Source organism: Sciurus vulgaris, assembly GCF_902686455.1.
Source record: "Sciurus vulgaris genome assembly, chromosome: 1".
Taxonomy (NCBI): Eukaryota; Metazoa; Chordata; class Mammalia; order Rodentia; family Sciuridae; genus Sciurus; species Sciurus vulgaris.
This window is the reverse complement of record NC_136461.1, coordinates 64,097,769-64,113,821: the sequence shown is the minus strand read 5'-3', so window position 1 is coordinate 64,113,821 and position 16,053 is coordinate 64,097,769. Positions and strand designations below refer to the sequence as shown.

Genomic DNA, 16,053 nt, shown 5'->3' with positions numbered 1-16,053 from the left:
AAGTCATTTAGTTTTGCCTCTTCCTGTGAGCTACAAATGGCATCACTCCATGTGCACAATCTTAACCTCCAACTTGTCACATACAGCCCCAGTGTCTCCACTGTCATTGTTGATGGTATTCCAGTGTATGTAGCAGAATTTTAATCTGTTCTGTTGAGAGCTAGCTGAGTATACTCTAGGTTCTGGCCATTGTGTCCTATGTGCTGCCTATGCCTCCCAGGCCTGAGTTCATGAACATCTCTAGTGTAGAGACATACTGATTACTGGAAATGCTGTCTTACAGAGAATGCAGACCTTCAACTTTACTTTATAATGTGAACGTGGCTTTGCCAAAGTGGTTGTTCTGGTTCATTCTCCATCTAATAATGTACAAGAGTTCCTTTTGTCTCACATCCTCACCAACACTCAATATTGTCAGACTTCCGATTTTTTTTTTTTTTTTAACCGATTTGGTATTTAGAGCACAGAGGTATTTCTTTGTGCTTTATTTTTTTTTCTTTGTGATTTTAATTTCCAGTATGCAAAGACTACTCAGGTTCATTGACCTGAGTCCAGGGTCTGTGAAACGTGAATATAAATTCTGGTACTCTGGACTTTGGTATTTGGACAGGAATCATTCTGAACACGTCATGTCATAATGGTATGTTCAAGGGAAGCAAAGGACACCCATTCACTGAACGTCACTTTGGAGCTGGGTACCTCATGCACTTTGTTCTACTGAAGCCTTCTAATAACCAAATGCATCCAAATTTGGATGCTGTTATCCAAATTTTGCAAATAAAGAAATTGAGACTTGAAGGTTAAGAAATTTACCCAAAAACAAACATACTGCTTTTGTATGTACCCCTCAGTGTGAAAACTCAAACCATTCCTTTGTGCTTCCAAAGCCTGAGCTGTTTTCAGTAATCATGTTTCCTCACAAGAAAAAACCCCTACAGGAGCAAAATGATGCTCAATATTCTTTGGTAAGGTCATTGTATTAAAAACTATATCAAAAGAAGTTCAAAGGTAGCCTGATTAATATAACTAATTAAATAACCAAATCCCTAGGTTCATTTTTCTTTCCACACTTCAAAATCCAATTCACAAATATTTAAACAAATGAAAGGGTCTTTGATATGTGGTGGGATTTCCCTTATGAGAGTAATTCACGGAGCACTTTAGTCACATGTTTCATTTTCAGCCTGTGACAGGCACTTGTGAAATGAGTAACACCATCCTGAGGAGTTGTAGAACATTAAATGACAGCCAGAAATAAAAGTAACAAAAAAATGAGAGTGATACAAACTATTCTCTATGAGATACATTTTATATAGGTAATCAATTTATTAGGACACTCAACAAATTTAAGCAATAGACACTTTTAAAAAATTAATTTAAAACCAATTAAAGGATAAACATCAAGCAAGGGTCCTAAGAATTTATGTGTTATTAATGGTACTTTTCCCCCCAACTATAAAGGTCTAATAAAAAGCCTGTAAATCCTGTAGATACAGGAACAATTTTCAAAGAATCAAATTAACCAGAAGCAATGACTTGGGTATGATATTGCCAACAAAAGGGACAGACCAAGCCAGCTTGCAACATTGCTCACAGGATGCTATGAATAACTCTCAGGAGGAGCAGCTTCCTGTATGCCACTCTCCTCTCTACTATCTTCATAAAATGACCTTTCAAAGGGTCTGATCCAAAACCTCTCCCCAACGGAATATATACACACCAGTAGTCTGCTTCTTTGTTACCTATCAAACAGGCTTGAACTTTGCATCTATGGATATTAGCCTCACATTTATCCTACTCCACAGAAATGAACAGTGAAAACAATTTTATTAACCACTTCTATATTCTTCACACATTTTTTTGATGTTTGATACTCTGTCATATTTCATGAGACAAATATTTACTGGCAAAATTGCTAGCATAGAGTGCACTTTCTAGTTGTCAACATACAGCCATCTCTCCTGTGCCACCAGTTGACTACAAAGATTTAAAGCTTCAGTGATTATAGGATTTAAATGATTTTAACCCCTTTAAATTTGGAAAACTCTTTAAATCTCATTATCTCTGCAGCCACTGAGAATTTTGAAATTAGCTTGGCTTTTTCTAGCTCCAGGTCTAAGGATTACAGAGTTTTAAAAGAGTACAAATGCTTTTCTGAAGTTCTATAAAGAGTTGTCCCCAACCAGTGGACCTAGAGGAAATAAAGCCAGCCAGTCCTCCAGCTGGTTAGTGCTGATGAGAGTTTCTAAATGGGAAGACATATATGTTATGCCACAAACCACCAGGAAAACAGGTAATTGCTTCCTCAACTCCATATGAAGCCAGTGAATTGGAAGATCTGATATAGGAGGGGGGCAGATTTTAGACACGCATCAGAAGTGTCTAAGAATGAGGAAAAAGATGTCAAGGGCCCACATAAGCTCTCTGGGACAGAGGGAGTAATTCAATGAGTTGGAAGCTACCTTGCTCCTAAAGAAAAGCTGTTACCATGGATACAAGCAGAATCCTAGGTAACCTCTGGGGTCTTACCTCTTGTGTCCGCACATTTATGTATCCATAGTGAGTACGAAGGGGCCGTCTGTGTGTGTAGGAGAATGGTATCCATTTTGTACCAGGTTGTCCAAAGCAGTTTAGTAGCAATGGGAAAGTCACTTCATTTACAAGGCGCACGACCAGCAGGAAGAGGAACGCACCTATGAAGCTCACCGCAATCACAGACTTTCTCTACAAAACATTAAAAAAAAGAGTGAATGACTTTCAACTAAAAGCAGTCACAGAGGGAGATTCCTTTATTCCTCTCTCTTTTTCTTTCATAAGGATCAAAGGATTCTATCATTTAGGATATTTCACTTAGAGACAGAAAATAATGACTTGGTGACCAGGTCGCCTTTGTGAGCTGGGTCTCTGAGAGCAAGCAGAGCAGTTTTCTTGTGCTCTTCCCTTCTGTCCCTGCTCCTCTTTACCTTCTTATCTTCCTTGCACACTCCTATTCAGTTGCAAAACCCAAATCAGACATTTCCACCTGCAGGAAGCCTTTCCTAATCGCTCCATCCCTCCCACCCACAGCCTTTTACTCCTACTTCCCCACCAACAGAGGAAGGAGGCCAGTCACTCCCCTGCTTTCTTTAAAGGCATTTCTGTTTTCACTGCACAACACTGTGTGATTATGGAATTCTCCCTCCACATGATTGTGAGTTCCTGGAGAACTGGGTTGTACTCTGCCATCTAACTCTCTGTATGCCAGGTCCTTAATGCAGGACCTCAATGCTGCAGGCACTCAACAAACACCTGAGTGAAATGAATGAATTAATGCATTTTTTCCACATTCTTGTACACAGTCTCATTATGGTTCACTCTTCTGTTTTTTTTTTTTTTTTTTTATCTAGAATCCTCCATGTGCAGGAAACAATCTGTGCTAAATAAAGCTTGTGCAAAACTAAAAATCAAAATGATAACCACAGAAGGAGGAAAAATTTCAGACCAAGCAGCATAAGAACATTCCACTCAACGTTCTGTCATGGAATAAATGCTGAGGCAAATGTCTTATCAAGGTGGGAGAAAGCAGAGATGTATTTGAGATTGAACTTGATAAAATAAATGAGCTTTAACTGGTCGGGATGTGTAGGCACCTAGGTAGAGGGAACAGAACAGACTAGAAAACATGGGGTAATTTGTAGGCACAGAACAGTCTTAACTGTACAATACAAAGGAGAAAAAGCTTGAAATACAAATGATAGCCTTATGGTGGACTGCCTCAGACACCAAGCTAAGAAACCTGTGCTGAGTTTGCCAGGCAATGGAAAGCTCAAAGGAGATTTTTTTTTTGGTTTATTTATAACTTTGCTAATGGTAACACTTATAATCAAACGCCAGTGTTTAAGATGCTTTGGAGCAAGAAGAGAATAAAGGTACAGAGAGTTAGGAGGCTGTTCTCTTTGGTCAGGGCAGAGGTAATGAGAGATGGAAAACAGGGCAGACGCAGAGGAAACAAAAAGGTGAAAAAAGACATGAAAGACTCAATTTAGACAGAAGGAATAGAACTTGGCTATGAATGAGACATACGTGGCAGATACAAAACTCAGACATGTCCAAGACTTTGAGCCTAAGGGACTGCAATACTAGTCATATCAAGAGACACCAGAGTGGCCAGAGTGGGAATTTATCAATGACCTTAGCTTTCTAGTTGCTAATTTTCAGGGTCTGGTAGATCATCCTCATGAAATCGTCAGAGTCAGCGGGAAGGTCAATGCTAGAGCAAGAAGAAAGATGAGCTGAGAGCAGACCTCAGGAACATCTCTGCCACAGAGTGCAGGGCAAAGACACAGTGAAATATCCCCTCATGAAGTTAGACTTGGCCTCTCATTTCTCTTCAAACTTAAGGAAAGCCAAATAACTTTTTGAGAATGACTATTTGTTGTTGTGATTGTGTTTTGAGTTTACCACTTCTGGGTGTAATTAACTTCATTTTTTTTCCTCACAGAATCTCCCAAGGAAGTAAAGAAACTCAAAGATAGCCCCTGTATCCTCCAAGGGCCCAGGGTCACAGACTCTATCTGGGCAGCAATACCTGAAGTCAGAGACACCCAAAGAAAGTCTTCATTCTTGTTTGGCTTCTGTAATTTGTAAAACCCACATTCCTCCGTCTAGCCAGCCTAATTTTCTAATCACCTGAAAGTCCCTTGAGCTCTGCCTCCTCAAAACCCCTTATCTCACCACTAACTACCACAGCCTTACCTCATTTAACCTTCTAATCATGAAAAACCGTTTTAATTTGCTCCTCTGTGGAATCATTATGTCCACAACATTGCAATGTGTCAAGGTAACAGCTTAAATGAGGTGATGGATCTTACAAGTTTAAAGGGACATAGACCAGAACAGATGGCTAAATAAAAGCAAAGAGGCCAGTCACCCATTAAGTAAACAGGTAAGAACCCTTTTTTTTTTTTTTTTTTTTTTTTTCCAATCACCATCCAGTAGCTTGTTACAAAACAGCAGCTTGCTTTGAAGGACACCCAGATGGGATCTGTGCTTTTGTCTATTCTGGAGCCCAGCATGGCTGTCTGGTTCTTTTAGTTACTATATTGCATTGCATGACTGGGGGTTTGGGGACAAAGGCATGCCTTTATGAATCTGCTGATTCCGAGTAGTAACACATACACAATGCATATGTGAGAGGAAAATAAATCAACCATTTTGGAGAGAAACTTCATAATAGAATGAAATCACAGTGGTAAAAGCCTGCTCCCTGGCAATCCACGTCCTCCTCCTGTGTTCTCTCAAAGGGAACCAAGTAATGAGCATGGAGAAGGTGGGGAAGCAGCTGAGTAGGATTCAGGCACCAGCCCCTCTGTGCTCTCCCTGGAATGGCACTCTACGGTAGACAGAGGTGTTCCTTTCCCAGTTCAGACCTCCAGCCCAGCCAGCCTCCCTGTGTTGCCTGGACCTTAGTATTCACCTTGGTTCGTGTTTCTATATCCTTGTGTAATCTGAAAGCATTCTCTCGGTGCTGCCACAAAACCACCCTGAAACTCCACTAGAAGAGGGGGAACTTGAGGCACATTTTATGCTCCAGATGGCAAGGTTAACAGAACCCAACACAAGTTTGCATTCTCCTAGGTCTGATAGTGACCTTGAGCTTCAGCAATTACAGTGAAAACCATGGATGAAGCACTTTGAAATCTAAACATAGCTTGGTACTCGTGTGTGTGTGTGTGTGTGTGTGTGTGTGTGTGTGTGTGTGTGTGTGAGAGAGAGAGAGAGAGAGAGAGAGAGAGAGATGCAGGAGGTGGGGAAGTGGACAAAGTACTAATACACATGATCTACATGAGTGTATTTACATCTTCAAGTCACAGTTGTTCACTGGATCCATACTCTGTGTAGACGAGGCCAGGTACTGGAAAACAGAAATAGAACTATAATAGAAAGTCCATGCTTCCCAAGAATCACTTAGGGACTTTTTAGTGACTTGGTAAAATATCAAGTGTCAAATGAGGTACAGGGAGATATACACAAGATACTGGGGATCTCCAGGGAAGTGCTGTGTGAGGGACAATTCTGGAAATGCTTGCCTGAAGTGTGTGTGCGGTGGGGGAAGGGGGCAGCATTGTGAAGACAGGAAGAGCATTCCAGGCACAGGAACAGTGATTTGAAAGTTAATCACTGATCAGAAAACTCCAAGTCAGCTAGGTATGGCAGTACACACCTGTATTCCCAGCAGCTCGGGAGGCTGAGGCATGAGGATGGCAAGTTCAAAGTCAGCCTCAACAACATAGCAAGGCCCTAAGCAACTCAGAAAGACCCTGTCTCAAAATCAAACATAAACGGCTGGAGATGTGGCTGGATGTTTAAGTGCCCCTGGGTTCCTATGTTCAATCCCTCAACAACAACAAAAAAAAAAAAAAAAAAAGAAAGAAAGAAAGACACTTCCAAGTCATTTGGTAAGAAGGCTACATAGATTCCATGTGGCAGGAGATGACACTAAATATACTTCAAATTTAAAAAAAAAAATCAGCCAAATATATTAAAGGGGATGCATTTATCTAGCCTACCTACTTTATATTCAGATAATGAAAGAATGAATACATGAAAGTGCTGTTTTATAATTCTAAAATATCTTCCCTTTTCCAGTCAAGTGAAAATGCACTAGATCAACACAACATAATGCCCTGTTTCCAGTTGTTTGACTTATTCCATCAATAAATGTACATCATCAATGGCTCATTCTGGCAATAGTTTTGAGTCCATCAATGCTCAGAAAATTGGAAGCCTCCACTTATTTAGACCTGTGAACTGTGTCTAACAATTTGTTTGTGGAAGTGATCAGTGTTGCCTTTATGGAAGTCATCAGAACATCCTTCAGATTCAATAGCCACCAGTTAGGTTAGAGAAAACAGTAAGTACCTGTCAGCTTATAAAGGTTCAGACTTGGTTTAACAAATTTTTCAAACTGCAAAAAGCAGACATAAACTTAATAAGCAGCCATTCCCCTAAGATCAGAAGTATGAACATTAAATAACACACTGAGTGGAAAGCACACAGCATATTTGAAGCGCAAAGTTAGCACTCAAGAAATGGAAGATGCTATCATGATACAATTGTTAGTTGTTAGATCCTTGATGGGTAGCAGCCAGTTGGCAAGCACTGGTTGGGTCATGTGAACTGCATGATAAGAACTAGAGAAATCTCTTCTCAAATATTCCAAGCAGCTGCAAACCCTTGAACTATTCAGTGTAATGTATCCATGCAAGCTCCTGGAGAATGTCACTACGCCCAAATAGATTTGATGAATTGCTTTAGGGAAAGCTTTCTCCTTCTTTGTTCTTCACTTGGGGCAAATCTGAAGGGGCCCTTAACAGCTGAGACATTTAGAATTTAATCCCCTTTGACCAGCAAAAATATGCATCAAAAATGTGACATTCTAGTTGATTGCTCCTCAAGAGTTAGAATATAACTTATCATACTTTATAGGAAAAAAGGCCTATTTCTACTATAGAGAGTTCATGATTTGGGAGAGAAGACAATTGCAGAGATGTAAAACTAGCGAATTTGCAAACTATATTGACTTGTTGATGTTTTTATTCTTCCTACCACAGGATTAATCATTTGTTACAGAATATTCTTTAACTATTAATCTAGTCAGTTGTTAGATTTTTTAAAAATTTGCTTTTCCATAAATGATAACCAACCATATAAAGGTATATTTTTGTATTTAGATAATATCAAATAACTTGAAGTAGTTACTTACCAGGGTAAAATGGAGTTAATTTTGTTTATTTGCTGTCATTTATCCAATAAATTTGAGATACAATGTCAACTGAATTATTTATAGCAGTGCTCAGTCACCCTACATATTGGAGCATCCCTACACATTGCTTATTTTTGATCTTTTCAAATGCCAATTCTTCTCCTATCTAAAAAAATCATGTCATCAATATAGTTCAACCTTGTACCTTTGGTCAAGTTCCAAATCTGGTTCTCCCCAAATACCATAAAGCTTCTTGCCATTTGCACAAAGATAAATTAACAAAGCTCAGAGTATATAAACAGGGTTACCCTTTGTTTTGTTTTATTTGTTGAATCAACAATCAGTTTGGATCCTGCTTATTAAACTATAGTGAACTCTGGGGAAAATCTCACTCATTTGTTGTGGGGTAGAGGTCAAGAAAGGAGGGTACTAAAAAGGCAGAAGTCCTGATGGTTGAGCCCATGCAGGGCTTATGTGGGCAGCCTCAGGTGGCACAGGTGATCAACAAGAGAGCTTGAATGTCAAAAAAGAGCAATAGAGAATTAATAGCATGTGAGAGAGCAGGAGGCTGATGGAGAAGATGCAGTATGGTAAACAGATTTTGAGGGTAGGCTTTGAAGAAGGCAGAAGAAACGTTGCTAGAGAGTGAGGAAGAGATGTGATCCTGGAAGGTCTCATGTGTCACGCCAAAAGTCACAACTTACAAGGTAGAATCCAAAGGGGCCTGATTGTGATATAGACAAGATCAGGTCTGACTTCACTGTAGAGGGCTGTGGGGAGGATACTTTGTTAGAAACCACCAACCATCATGAAATTATCAGCATGAAAACCAGCAATTATTACTTTCAGAGATTGGCTTTTCTTCTCCCAGGTAGGGGTATCCTGCAGTGGAATAAGTTGAAATAGAGTATAAATATATGAATAATTATCACAGGATTAACAGAAGATAATATTTAATAAGTGTTATCCAGTATAGAAATAGTTATATAATCCCCTTCTCCCAGGCAAAGAAAAAAAAGCAGAGAGAAGTTCAGTGACTTGTCCAAGGTCTCAGATCACAGAAACGTAAAGACAGGACTTGAGCTCAGATATTCTAACTCCGGAACCACGACTAAGTTGTTGATTGTTATTCATACCAATGGGAATGCTCTTAAAGAACCAATTCAGAAATTTTAAGAGCTGGTACCAGCCCTAAGTAGATTTGGTAATGTAGTTTGTCAATAAACACAATACCTAATTCATATGGGAAATTAAGAGGCTGATGTGAAACACGGTAATTACACTTACTTCAAAATCAGTAATTGTGGACAAATTTAATTCATTTTGCCTAAATCTGGCTTTATTCCCAGAATTAAAAAGACAACTACAGGTTACCCTCGTTAACACTCAGGGAAAATGTAGCAGTTATGCCTCACTTCTATTGGAGAACACTAGGTACTCTCTGTCTTATTGTGGGCAGTTTGTAGGTCTCTAAGGGCATGGGTGTCTTCCTTTCTCAGTTCTATCACCCTCTTATTTAAATAAATAGGTAAACAATAAAATGTTTGGTGGTTTTATAAGAAAAAGTCTAAAAGCAATAGAACATCTGAAACCTGGCAATCTACTTTAAGAATTGGGAACACATGTCAACACGTCACCTGCCATCATGGGTACAGTCAGTAAAAATTACCAGTCCAACAAAAACCAAGGCAACAGCAATCTCTTGGGCACCAGTGGCATCAACTCTTCTATGCAGAAACTAGTGCTAGAGAAAACACATAGATGGACCGAATTTCCTCAGAGATTTTTCTTTCCCAAAGACTTCCCATGACTACAAACATCAAGTTGACATGAGCATTACGAGTTTGTCAGATGACATCGTAAGAGGTCACACTGAATTTTCTGACACCTATGTGAAAACCATAATGAAAAATAAAAATACCACATGAAAATCATCATGATCACATTCACTGAGTTTGTTTTACTTAGTAAAATGATAAGAAACCAGTTTATTTCACTATGTCTGTTTATCTTTATCCTAATGCCTCAGTATATGTTCTTTTATATAGCAGGAAGAAATCAAAATTCATCAAAAACAGAGGATAGAACCAAAGATCAAATACCAAATGCACCGTATGAAGCACCCAGAAGGGAAAGTCTCCTGGTGTGGCTGGACAAAAAGACACACAGAAATTTAACCCAAAGCATTAGTTCCAGTGTTGAGAAGAACAGCAGAAACAGGGCGGATGACCCCAGAGTTACTTTTCTTTTCCTTAAATCCTGTTCCACATTGAGAACCTGCTACCACACTGAGCAACTCTCTGTGCCCCTGGTGTTCTGCTGAGGGAAAAGGGGTGCTGAGTAACCAGGGAGGACGAAGGTAATAAGGTGATCAGACCCAGGCCTTGGTTTAATTCTCAACCACCTTACAGTTTTTATTGGCTTGTTCTGGCTTATGCAAATATCTGCTTGGCATCTTTTTCTCTTTAAGATATAAGTTTACCTCTTAGAATCCAATTCTTCAAGGTGTTGAGGACACAGAAGGGGAATCCTAGGCATTAATTTTGGTAGCCCTGTGTCATTAGAGAAGGAGTGCTGCCCAGAACCATCATAATGATGACAATGACTTCAATGGGACAATGAGGAGGACATCAAGCAAGAACTCTTATTTTAATATGACTCTACATGACCTTTACATTATACAGCACTTATCTTCTCAAACACGTTCAAAACTGTCACCTTACGGAAGTCTCAATCACCAGTGAAATAAGAAGTGCTGAAAAAATCTCTCCCCTCTCCCTTCCATGCCCTCCATGTTTCTTACTGGACTCGTCACCTTCTCCGGAGCCCCACTGCCCATACATCCTGGGATTTTGTTCTTCTCGTTTCTCCCTGCCTGCTGCTGTTTTCCACCATCCTCAGCTCTACAAGGTCAAACATAACTCAGCTCAAATAGTTTCCTCCTCGGAGCCCTCTTCATTCCCCCCACAGGCTCCCGTGCATGCGTGAGAGTGGGGGGTCATGGGGGGAATGGAGAAGGAAGGAGGAGAAAACTAGCACAGAAAGATTGCCATTTAATTTTGTCTTTGAAAGTTCCTTGAAATAAACAAAGTCTGAGAAACATCTCCTAAATGACAGCACCAAGCACAACGTCTCGAACTTAGAAAGTAGCAAATACCTGGGAAATAATGAAAGGAGGAAGAGGAAGAAGGAAGGATGGAGGAACTAAAGGTTATTCTCTTCTAACATAAGTGCTAAATTACCTGAAATGCTTCATATTACAATATTATTAGGAAAAAAAGAGTGTTTCGTATAAAGAGAAAAAATGCTAATTATTTTTTTCTTTTTCTCCTTTTTTTGGGCAATTTCTGTGTGCATGTGATATAACTGTGATATAACTATGGTCAGGGTCAGGGGAGCTTTAGGATATGGAATATAAAGTGAATAAAAATTTAAGTATTTGCTAAACTGGACTTTTCACTGAGAAACTGCTTCGAAGTTCCTGAAAGAACTTGTAAATCTGAATGGCAGCAAACTAGTAAACCTGCTTACAGCAACATTCTTTATATGGCATATAATGAAAAGACTTACAAGAATACATATTTTTTAGAAAATCAACTCTTGTCTGAGGGTAATAACACTTAAAACTAGAACCTCATATCATAGAATGAGAAATGGATAACAAAAGAATATCCTGTCCTTCTGACAAGGACAACGGCCCATTTTCTAAGGGGAGAGACTTGCAGTAGTATGCTATGTGCTCACGAAGTATCAGGTACCATGCCAAGTACTCTTCAGGGATAAATATGGATTTTCACCAGGAGACTCCTGTGAACTCCGGATGGCCAAGTGAAACTAAATGATCAATACCTGTAACCTTGGCCATATGGCTTAGCCCCATAGCACCTTTGTTTTCTTACCTGAAATTGGAGAAAATACCAGTATATATTATTTGATTATTAAATATTTAAATGAGTTACTGGCAAAAAGGAATGTGCTCAGTAAATATAAGCTTCTATTACCATATTTCATCAGCCATAGACACTATTAATTGTTGGTCACATTGTTACTTTTAATACAGTAAGAAAAATATGGAGAGTCTGAGAGGAGACCTCTTCAAAAAGCTAAAATATCAAATGGCTATTCCTTTAGAGTTAGAATATTCCAGAAATAAACCTGCCATTCCAAGAGGCAGAAGAAGAGAAAGAGAAAAATTAATCTCCCACAAGAATTTGAATCACAAACAGTTACTCATGCCGGTTCTTGATACGTTTATATTACCAATATGATTTTTAAATGGTCTCAGATGGGTAGTGACACCAGGCCACCACCTGTTTACAACACCAATGCTGTTTGAGGAAGAATTCTGGAAGAATTAAACTTTGTTGCAGGCTGATAAGGACTGCAAGGTGGTATTGAGATAAGACACACTCCACTCCCAGATACATGAAAATGTGGGAGAACATCTTAAGAATCAATGAAATATGGCAGCAGTTATCATGGTTGTGAAGTTATAATCAGCATCATCATTATCATCAACCCCCTAAGGAACAAAGAGAATCAGGGATGGTGCCTGGATTACTTTAAACATTATCCCTCATCCCATATCCTAAAGGATGCATAATATGGAAAGGATAACAAAGAGTCCTAAAGCTGTCTGAGAATTCATCAATGTGAAATAGCCACTGGGATATTTTTTCTTCTTGTTGAGATTGCACCTGAAAAAAAAAAAAAAAGAATTAAAAAAAAAAAAAAAACTGTTTCTGAGCATGGTTTAAACTCTCCTTTTGTCCTTTTCCTGCATATGCAGGCATATCCTACCCCACCCCTATGTATAGAAGTCAACTGTGGCACCTCCCAGTATCTCTCTAAGGAATATGCACTGTCCTCTTGTAGGTCAAAGTTGAACCTTAGTAAAGCATACATATTAAACAGTCTTGCATTTAAACACAAGCAGAGTTTTGCTAGAGCACAGGTCTCATGGTGATGATAAATACTATTATGCCAAGAACACTTGAATTTCTAAGTAGGACAGTTTTCCTATCAATTCTGGATTTAATATTGCATTGGCAGTAATTTGAATTGTTCATACAGCATAAAGCATATTAGTTTATTACTAATAGTCTCCTGTGCTAGAATAGCAAAGTCAAAAAGATTTCCACTGTTAAACTGGGGCTTATAAGAAAAAGGTCTGTTACCAGCAAGCCTTTGATATTTTTTTTTATCACCACCAAATCTACCAGTGCTATATTAAGGTAGCTTTTAACCTACCTTAATCTGGATGTCCTGGAACAACTCCAATTCAATAGTTCAAATCCAAACCAATGATCTGTCCACCCCTAGTCCAATATTCTTTACCCATAATGTTCCCTCTGAGTAACTCCTGTAGAAGTTACTTTGGAGCCCCAAGAATTAAAATCTCAACTCTACTTAATAGCTATATAACCTTGGACATCTTAATTTTCTTTGTCTCTGGTTCCTCATCTGTAAAATCATATGAAAATTAAATAATGCGAACACAGAATGGGCCTCGCTTACTGCCAAGCACAAGGCAGGCAATTAACGATCATTAATTTTCTTTTTTAAATTCACATATCATGTCCCCTACACAAGCTGTTCTTTCTTCATGGAACATATTCTTTCCTTTTTTTCCTCCTCTCTTTCAGGAAAACTGTTATTTATTTTTGAAGGTTAAACCAAATGTCATTTTAGAAACTGGCTTGCCCCTCCAGGAAGATTTCAAAGCACTTTGTTCTGACCAAAACATACTTCACATCATGTTGTAATTATCCAATTATCAATCAACCTTCATTCAACCAAATTCAGCAAATCTACAGCGCTCCATGTCCCCTCCTTCTCCTCGGACAGACATTGCTAATCAACCACAGCACCATTTCCCCGCAGTTAGGATACAATTTCAGAATCCTTTCAACAAACACAAGGCTCCAAATCACTAGTGGTACTAACCAAGTTACCATTCAGCATTAAACAGGTAGCAGCTTAAGGCCAGAGGTTGTACCTTAATAAGTCTGTAATCCATGTGATCACAAGTTTAACCATCAGTATCTCTGGGTCTATATTTCCTCATCTATACACATATTTTTAAGAATTCTGCAGGCTCCCAATTCTAATGACTCTGTAATAAAGACCCACCCTGATTATCCAGAGCTGTCACTAACAAGGAAAGTTCACAGCATAGCTCTGCACATGGTTCCCACTCTGAGTCCAGGTTCATTTCTTATCACAGAGTTAGGCATGCCTACAGACACTTGCAAATTGAAGCTGGTGTCTAGGTGTCTACGTAATTGAAATAGAAACGGGGTAAGAATTTGTGATCTTTCAACTTAGCAGATAGCAGCTGCCACTTACCAAAGCCTACCTGATTGCAGCTATTTTGCACCTGCTGAGAAAAAGTTTGCAGCAGAAGAGATTATTTTCTTTTTTAACCCTTGGCTGAGAGCAAGTCTCTATTTTTTTTTTTTTTTGCCCAGTTATACAGACTAGATATTGGGTTCATTCTCTCATATGTGGGTGGACACTTATGGGTTAAAACACATGGTCAAACAACTTCCACTAAGCCCTGGCAATCACAGTGGGAACTTTAAATGTTCACTGAGCCAGTTTGGTGAAAGCTTGCAATCTTCATGAAATGGAGCTAGATAAAGCAAAAAGAGCCTCAGAATTTCCATTCTATGCTTATTTCTTAAAATAAGGAAGGAAAGCTAGTTTTGTATTTTGTAGAAGACTGCATAAAGATGGAAGTTTCTCTGGAGATTATCTGTTGATTCCATAAGCCAAATATTCAGATTTATTCAGTAAACATTATCTTGAAAATATACATGAAGCTAGTTCCCAAGGAAGGAATTACCAAAAAATAGTTCTGAAGAAACAAAGTCCATTTCTCCAAATTTGGAAAACAGACTGAATTAGTGAGAATTTAGTTTGTGCTGGATCTTAATATTTTAACTAAAACATGAACTCTGGTACTCAACATTCTCAATGTGTCCAGGCTTGGTGGAAATTCTTCTTTTGCAGAGTTAGGTCACAATGACTGAACTTCTACAATCCTCCAGGGGACCAACCACCAGCACCCTGAACCACTGATGCACATTCTCATTACCACTGCAATGATCAGCTGGGCTATGAATTGGCCAAGAACTGAAGTTGTATGTTTTCCTCACTGGTGCCTCTTCATGGGTAAAACGATCAAACCAAAGCCACAAGTATACAAACCTAGAAAACACACCAGATATGGAAGCAGTTTCTAGGCCTGTGTGTTACCTGCACAGTGTGTGTTAACCACAGGTCTATCTCTTTGGTGCAGCAAGAACAGCCACCTCCACACCCTGTCTCCTCTCTAGCATCTAACCATCACTTCACGCAATGATGCTTAGAAAACATGTAATTCACATTCACTTACAAACTGTGTTCACCAAATTCATTAGGTAATTTTCCAAAGCATGACGTCTGGCCCATATTCTTAGCATATTTTGACATTTTTATGTGTTTTATTTTTAGGTGATATTCTGCAAATCAGGCTTTGCTCCTGTTTTGACAAAGCCTTTTCTTCCTGAGTAAAATAGATGAGAAGTTCAGCAAGACAGGGCAGCTTTTATCTGCAAAAAATCTGCCTTTCAGCAGAGCAGACAATATGAGCAAAACGGAGGCAAACACACACAATATTTCCTATATGTGAATTGTGCTTCTTTTTTTCCCATGGGATGTGCAAGTGGCAAGATAGTTTATTCCCATGTGGCGCTGATAGCGGGTCCTGAATACTTCTGAATATATCACTTTTATTGCCTTTTATATTGAATTACTGTGAAAGAAAAAAATACTTTTGTGAGGATTCAAAATCAAAATACTTTAAGAGCTTTTAGAGTCTACCTCTAAGACATAAAGAAAAGCTTAAAAAAACAAATAATTCTGCTAAGGGATGCCAGACACCACTCCCACTGAGAGAGAGCCCCTTCACAGGAAGGGAGACAATATCAAATATTTATGCTGACTTTCAGAGAAAAACTGCAAGTGTTCCATCTGGGGTTCAGGCACTCAGGGTCCTATTCCTGTCTCTTCAGAACTTGCTGTGTAAAGGACAAAATTTGCCCCAGGGTGCTTTGGCCTGGACATTTCAGCACTGCACACTCCTTTCGGGATTCAGTTTAAGATATTTCCTAATGATATATTTTAATAACGATCTCATCTCTCCACTGTCCATCAATCATAAGGATTCTTTTTCAATATATATCTTTTTTTGGGGGGGTTGGGGATAAATTTTCAGTAAACTTCCTCTTCTTTCCATGAACACAAGAATCTCACAAACCATGATA

General features: G+C 38.9%; 1 protein-coding gene across 15 annotated transcripts in view; it reads right to left on the bottom strand.

The window, feature by feature from the left end:
• The window catches only part of ST6GALNAC3 (ST6 N-acetylgalactosaminide alpha-2,6-sialyltransferase 3), a 576,783-nt gene that overhangs the window by 351,666 nt on the left and 209,064 nt on the right, over positions 1–16,053 (bottom strand). For 10 of the 15 annotated variants that reach the window (XM_079129192.1, XM_079129193.1, XM_079129194.1 and 7 more), the window contains one exon: positions 2,530–2,724. In XM_079129192.1, the coding sequence (XP_078985318.1) occupies positions 2,530–2,724 (195 nt within the window). Of the gene's footprint in view, positions 1–2,529; positions 2,725–2,963; positions 3,029–8,548; positions 8,570–16,053 lie in introns of those variants that run through there. The other 5 variants (XM_079129198.1, XM_079129185.1, XM_079129186.1 and 2 more) reach the window with 4 other exon arrangements.